Source organism: Erythrolamprus reginae, chromosome Z (assembly GCF_031021105.1).
Source record: "Erythrolamprus reginae isolate rEryReg1 chromosome Z, rEryReg1.hap1, whole genome shotgun sequence".
NCBI lineage: Eukaryota > Metazoa > Chordata > Lepidosauria > Squamata > Dipsadidae > Erythrolamprus > Erythrolamprus reginae.
In genome coordinates this window covers 107,954,902-107,961,831 of record NC_091963.1, presented here as the reverse complement: position 1 = coordinate 107,961,831, position 6,930 = coordinate 107,954,902, and the positions used below count along the sequence as shown (strand labels likewise).

Here is a 6,930-nt window from a genome sequence, read left to right as displayed (position 1 = left end):
GTCTCTGGGAAGCAGGGGGGAAGGCAGACGGGACAGACCCATTTGGATTCCGCAGGGTCTTAAGCGCGCCCTGATATACTTCCTACGCTAAAAAAAAGGGAGGGCGTTTCCATAAATTGGTGAAAGAAAGCCTGATTTGGTTGTTTGTTTTTAATTCTATGGATAAAACGGGGCAGAGAAAATGTGATGATCGTTTGGCTTCATTATGAGCCAAACTAAAGTGCAAAAAACTTCAAACTTTCTTCAGGCTTCAGGGAAAGCACACAAAATGTGTTAAGCATCACTTTTTCCAAAAAATCAAAATAAGGTGAAACAGTTAAAAAATAAAACTGAAGCAAGTCACCTGTGAGATAGAAACAATGAGAGAAAACAATATGAAAAGCAATATTCCCAGAAGTTGGAAAATACACACTTGAACCATCTTCTGTGTTAGATTATAATAGGTCAATTAGCAATGCTGATTGTGACTGATGGGAGATGCCAGGTTGATAATATGATTAATGAGACATGTCACTTTTTTTTCAGCTTCTTTGTTTTTTCTGAATGGGCATCCAGGCATAGATGGTAGGCCCTGGCTTGAATTATACTTTTGAGAATTCAAGATGGGTTTGCTGGAAGCAAAATATATATTTAATACAACACAATTTGGAGAACTACAGAAGAGCATGAAAACAAGAAAGAGGACAATTTTAAATCAATCTTGTGTGCTTCCTAAACTATAATGTAACTTTTGTAATAAATCATCATATGCATTTATTTTTGCAAATACCTTAAATTACAAATTGTAAATCAACATACAGCATAGTTTCAAGTTGTATTCTCTAATTGTGGAGCTAATTTCGCACAACTACCCTGCCATCGGTGGTGCAGCAGTGGTTAGAGTGCAGTACTGCAAACTGCTGTACTGTTGATCCTGGCTGCCAGCAGTTGAGCAGATTGAATCTCAGTAGGTTCAAGGTTGACTCAGCTTTCCATCCTTCCAAGGTTGGTAAAATGAGGATCCAGATTGGTGGGGACGATACTGTATGTTTACACTCTGTAAACTGTTTAGAGAGGGTAAAGCACTGTGAAGTGGTATATATAGTAAATCTAAGTGCTAAATGCTATTGCTATAAAATAAAAAAATTCCAGTTGCAAAAACCAAAGATTGAGTAGTTATATGCATAACAATTTCTATTGTTTAGAGCCTTGCAAATTTTATCATTTCACTTTGTCTTAAAAGTAATAAAAATAGTTTCTGGTAAAACAACACACGTAAAATAAAAATACTGTATGTGTGGGAGAGTGCATACAGGGATAACAGCAACATATGGAGTTCCATGTCTTCTATAAGGTGTTAAAATTGGTTTGACAAATCTATCTTAACCATGTACACCCGAAGTAAAACAGGTGCATAACATTCAAATAAACCTTAAAAACTGAGACGGGGCATTTAGTCTAGTTGCAAATGGTAGTGGTCAAAATCCTGGTTTGAATTAATACTTTTCTCAGCTGTCCCTTCTTTTAAATCTGCTGCACTCTTTGCTTTGTAACACTTATTTAAAATAAAAATAAGATGCCATAAATTTGTGGATATTTCAGCAATCCCTTACTCAAGTATATGATCCAATAAGCATAAGCTTTCTTGCAGCTTCTTCTGTTTTTATGAAACGCAAAGCAGAAATCCTGTTTTAGAAGACTTTTATTATAGAATTTTGCAATCAGGAACTTAATTTAAGTTTGGGTTCCTTACTGTAAAGCTTCCAGCCATTGGTTTTTATCTAATGTTGAGTGCTCTGGAGCAGTGGTCTCCAACCTTTCTGGCTTTGCAGACTGGCGGTGGCAGCGGCAAAGGCAAGAGGGGATGGTCCTGCACAAGTGATGGGTAGGTGTGCCCGCCACTTGCACAAATTGAGCATTGCACATTTGCTCACTTGCAGGAAAGCAAAAAACCTCATGAAATGCAGCTGCACTTGTGTCCCTGTGCGAGATTTTGCTAGCTGTATAGGTGCAAGAAGCAAAATTGTGCTTGTGCTCCAGAGTTGCAGAGCTGAGCCTAATTAGCTATTCCAGCAGCAGCCCAACAGTGCCTATTAGGATATCCAGATCATTCTTGCAAATGCTTCTAAGGCAGATAACTGTACTTACTTGTACATCTGCTTTTTCCTCTCTCAAGTGCAGGAATTTACATTTTTCACCATTGAGTAGGATTTGTTGGATAGGGTCCAATATTCAAGGCTAGCAAGATCCTTCTGAACCCTTGAGCTTGTCTTCTAGGATGTTAGTAATCCCCTGCTCGGCTTAATGTCATCTGTAAATTGTATGAGTATTCTTTCCATTTCACCATCTAAGCCATTTATGAATAGGACTGGACCTGGGCCAGTGTCTAAAGTATTCTACTGCATAACTCCTTTCATGTAGACATAAACCCATTTAGGACTACATATTGGCCTCAGTTCGTCAGCAATTGAAAATCCATTTGGTAGAGAGGTCATCATCCTATATTGTTCCAGTTTATTATAAATCCAAATGCTTAATAACCTCTAAATACATAACATCTGCAGAATTCTCTTGCCCTAACATCTAATCACATTGTCAAAGAAAGCATTAAGATTTGTCTGGCATGGCCTCTTTGTGACAAATAACTCTCACAATAGGTTCACAACCTGGGGGTGCTTGTAGATCAGCAGCTGAAATTGGAACACCATCCTTCAGCTGTGGCTAGGAAGACTTTTGAACATGTTCATCTTGTGCCCCAGTTGCGGCCCTATTTGGATCAGGAGTCTCTCCTTACAGTCGCTCATTCTCTTATCACTTCATGACTTACTGTAACACGCTCTATATGGGGCTACCCTTAAAAAGCATTTGGAAACTACAATTAATACAGAATGCAGCCATGCAAGCTGTTGTGAATGTGCCTAGGTATGCCCACATCACACCAACACTCCATGAGTTGCACTGACTTTCTGTCGGTCTCTGGATGCAATTTATGTTGATTATCACCTATAAAGCCCTATATGGCTTAGGGCCTGACTAATTATGGAACCGTCTTCTGCCACATACCTCCCAGTGACTGATTAGGGCCCACAGGATTGGCCTACTCTGGATCCTGTCGACTAGACAATGTAGGTTAAGGCCACGTGGGAGGGCCTTCTTTGTGGTGGCTCCAACTCTATGGAAACAGCTGCCCCCGGAGGTCCGCACTCCTAGCTTTTAGGAAATCCGTGAAGACTTGACTTTTCTTGCAGACCTGGGGCCGTTGAACTGTATCATCTCGCTCTGCCCAAGTAGAATGAATTTTTCTTTTATATTCTGGGTTTTTACTGTTTTGATAGTTTTAAACTGTTGTAAGCCGCCCAAAGTCCGCAAGGAATTGGGTGGCTTAGAAATTTAACTAGCTAGCTAGATAGCTAACTAACTAACTAACTAACTAACTAACTAACTAACTAACTAACTAACTAACTAACTAATAATAATCTTGTTTTTATCTTGTGTGCAAACAAATCCTTTTCTAGGATTTTCTCAGTTATTAATATTATTGATATTTCTGTAGTATTCTGGGTTTTCTCCCTTTCCTGATTTAAAATAATGAAAAATATTGGCTTTTCTTAAGTCTTCTGGCAATTTCTCTATGCTCCAGGCTTTCTAAAAACTTTCAATCAGTGGATCTGAAGTGACCTCTGCCAGTTCCTATAGAATCATGGAATGTAAATCCTTTAGACAGGAATTGATTCAGTGCACCTGAAAAGTTGGGCTTTAGTTGAATTAAGAGAAAATAGTGGTGATTTTCTTGCAGATGTTTCATTATCCAAACTTTTTCATATTAAAAAAAACCCTGATATTAATTGCCAAGTTTCCAGGCAGAACCCTAAATTCTTCCCACTCACATGAGCACAAACTACTTTATTTGTGTATAATGCAAACGAATTTTTAACCCACAGTAACAAGAGGTCTGCCATGATTCATATACTGTATAATATCAAGGTAGCATGTAATTTATGTTGGATTTAGTGTGCTCTATGATTAAGGCTGCTGTTCTTTTCACATCTTCAGTTGAATGAAACTAGGACTTAAAAATCCAATAACTCTCCCATCTTTCTCCATCTATAAACCACACCAATGCAGTTATCAACAGCAGTAATATTATTTTTATTGGCACAAATAGGCATGAAAATCTTATCTACAAACTGGGCAAAATGATTAAATAACTGTATTTAGAATTTGTCTACCAGATATCTGCCCGAGGCTTAAGCTAACCCTGACCCAGGATAACTTAGGCATCTCCCTCTTGATCTTCAGAGCTTCGTCGTCCAAAATCCATCCAGTTTGGAAAATGTGTATCATCCTCGTTCAGATTATTTCCCATAGCAGCAAGTTCAGCTGTTGGAAAATAGACATATGTTAAAGGCAGGTAGATGAAATGATTCTAACTGCCCTGTATCTTTGGAATGAGTCATTTGACTCTCCATATTTATTTATTTATTTTATTTTTATTTATTCATTTGTCCAATACACAAATACATAGGAAGAAAAATAGACATGTAGTAATATATATAAGGGTAAAGTGAACTTAGAGGAGAGGCTATATGAAAGAAAGAAAATATATATGATAAGTGAGAGAAAGGAAAGACAATTGGACAGGGGACGAAAGGCACACCAGTGCACTTATGTATGCCCCTTACTGGCCTCTTAGGAACCTGGAGAGGTCAATCGTGGAGAGTCTAAGGGAGAAATGTTGGGGGTTAGGGGTTGACACAATTGAGTCCGGTAATGGGTTCCACGCTTCGATAACTTGATTGTTGAAATCATATTTTTTACAGTCAAGTTTGGAGCGGTTCGTATTAAGTTTGAATCTGTTGCGTGCTCTTGTGTTGTTGCGGTTGAAGCTGAAGTAGTCATTGACCGGTAGGACGTTGCAGCATATGATCTTGTGGGTAATACTCAAATCATGTTTTAGGCGCCGTAGTTCTAGGCTTTCTAGGCCCAGGATTGTTAGTCTATTTTCGTAGGGTATTCTGTTTCGAGTGGAAATATCTGGTGAAATATCTTTGGACATTTTCAAGGGTGTTGATGTCTGAGATGTGGTATGGGTTCCAGACAGATGAGCAGTAGTCTAGGATGGGTCTGGCAAAAGTTTTGTAGGCTCTTGTGAGTAGTGTGAGATTGAGCAGAAGCTGCGTAGGATCAGGTTAACAACTCTAGCTTTTTTGGCGATATTGTTGCAGTGGGCTTTAGCACTTAGGTCATTCGATATTAGTATTCCAAGGTCTATCCTAGAAGACAATCTATGGAGTCTTTGTTTTTGCTAGGTTTGCCTGTTTGTGTGGTAAAATTGTTAGGGTGCTGATGGTATTGCCTAGCTAGATAATAAAATACTGTATCTGCAAACAAACAGCCAAGCTCAGAGAGCAATATGGACTCCACAGTTCAGTCTTGAGTTACATATATTTTATTCTATGGAAGTAATACTGTCATTGAGAACTTTAGTTTCCAAAGTAATTTTTTAAAATTGAAGTGGAACTTTCACAAAGAAACACTACATTTTTCTTGCCGGGTGCAGTGGTATCAGTTGCTATTATGATTTAGGTCCTGCAATGAATATACCGTACTCTGAATTTTATCCTCAATCTGCTACTTGATTGAAGGGACAAAAATAATATTGGGATTTTGAAAATTAAAACTAATAAGAGATGTTGTTCCCTGCCAAGTGGTGGGGCAAAAACTCATTCCCTCAAAAATTACTCAGCCAAGCTAATTACTATACTAAGAAAACTGCATTAAAAATAGATAGACTTGTCCATTAAAAATGTGCTTTAGGAGGAATAAGCATGATAAGAGGGAGATGACTGAAAACTGAGCAAGAATTTGATTTATTGCTATCTTTAAGCCATCATTTCATTTGTAAAATAGGATTTTATTTATTTATAAATAAAAAGACAATGTAAACAAATCTAATATTAAAAACAATGTAAAAAACCCCCAATTTAAAGAACCACTCATACATACAAACATACCATGTATAAATTCTATAACCCTAGGGGGAATGGAAATTTCAATTCCCCCATGCCTGACGACAGAGGTGGGTTTTAAGGAGCTTGCGAAAGGCAAGGAGGGTGGGGGCAACTCTGATATCTGGGGGGAGCTGGTTCTGAGGGTTGGGGCCGCCACAGAGAAGGCTCTTCTCCTGGGTCCCGCCAAACGACATTGCTTAGTCGACGGGACCCGAAGAAGGCCAACTCTGTGGGACCTAACCGGTCGCTGGGATTCATGCGACAGAAGGCAGTCGTGGAGATAATCTGGTCCAATGCCATGAGGGGCTTTATAGGTCATAACCAACACTTTGAATTGTGACCGGAAATTGATCGTGTGGATTTATTCCACATTCCACAATTCAGATGTTGCTAATACAAAAATAAAAGCAATGCCTATTTTCATTCTTTCCAATCAATGTCCCAAACCATTATTAAAAACTTCCAAGAGAGTGCAAAAAAAGTATGTGCAACTTATCTTACAGGCATACAGGTGAGGCAAGAACTGGGAGATCAAATGCTTCTCATCCTGTGTCAGCTGCATTGGCCAGTCCCTCCGGACAAGTCCCACACCTCTTTGCATCCTGTCGGGCCTTGGAACAACCTTTGCTTGAGATTCAGATGTTAAAAAGATGATGCTGAGAAGAATGGTCAGCAACAGGCCAGCAAACATCTTGGCATGCATATCTGGGGAAAAAAATAAGAATGCTGTTTGTTGAATAGCCCATCCCCACCAGTCTTTTCCTCTAACCCCCAATCAATTCTCCAGAATAATAATTTGCCTAGACTTTCTAAACTGTGCCTTAAAAAAATGCAATTTTTGTTTTCATGCTAGTTACTCACTCATTGAAAAGAATTTTTAATAAGTTATGGCCCTCCTTAAAAGTTATGGAGCCCCTTCTATCATATCACCAAGCTTGAA

The 6,930-nt window shown here is 38.7% G+C and overlaps 1 protein-coding gene across 1 annotated transcript; it reads right to left on the bottom strand.

The window, feature by feature from the left end:
- Positions 1 to 4,252: 4,252 nt before the first annotated feature.
- On the bottom strand, positions 4,253 to 6,693 carry GAST (gastrin). The gene is made up of 2 exons (XM_070728972.1): positions 6,492 to 6,693; positions 4,253 to 4,359 (listed from the first exon to the last, which is right to left on the bottom strand). The coding sequence occupies exons 1-2, from the start codon at positions 6,691 to 6,693 to the stop codon at positions 4,253 to 4,255; spliced, it is 309 nt and encodes a 102-aa protein (XP_070585073.1).
- Between the last annotated feature and the right edge of the window lie 237 nt (positions 6,694 to 6,930).

Coding starts and splice junctions, on each gene's coding strand:
- GAST (XM_070728972.1), bottom strand. CDS start 6,693: ATGCATGCCAAGATGTTTGCTGGCCTGTTGCTGACCATTCTTCTCAGC. Junction 4,360..6,491: donor CTTGCCTCACCTGTATGCCT/GTAAGATAAGTT, acceptor ATTTTCCAACAG/CTGAACTTGCTGCTATGGGA.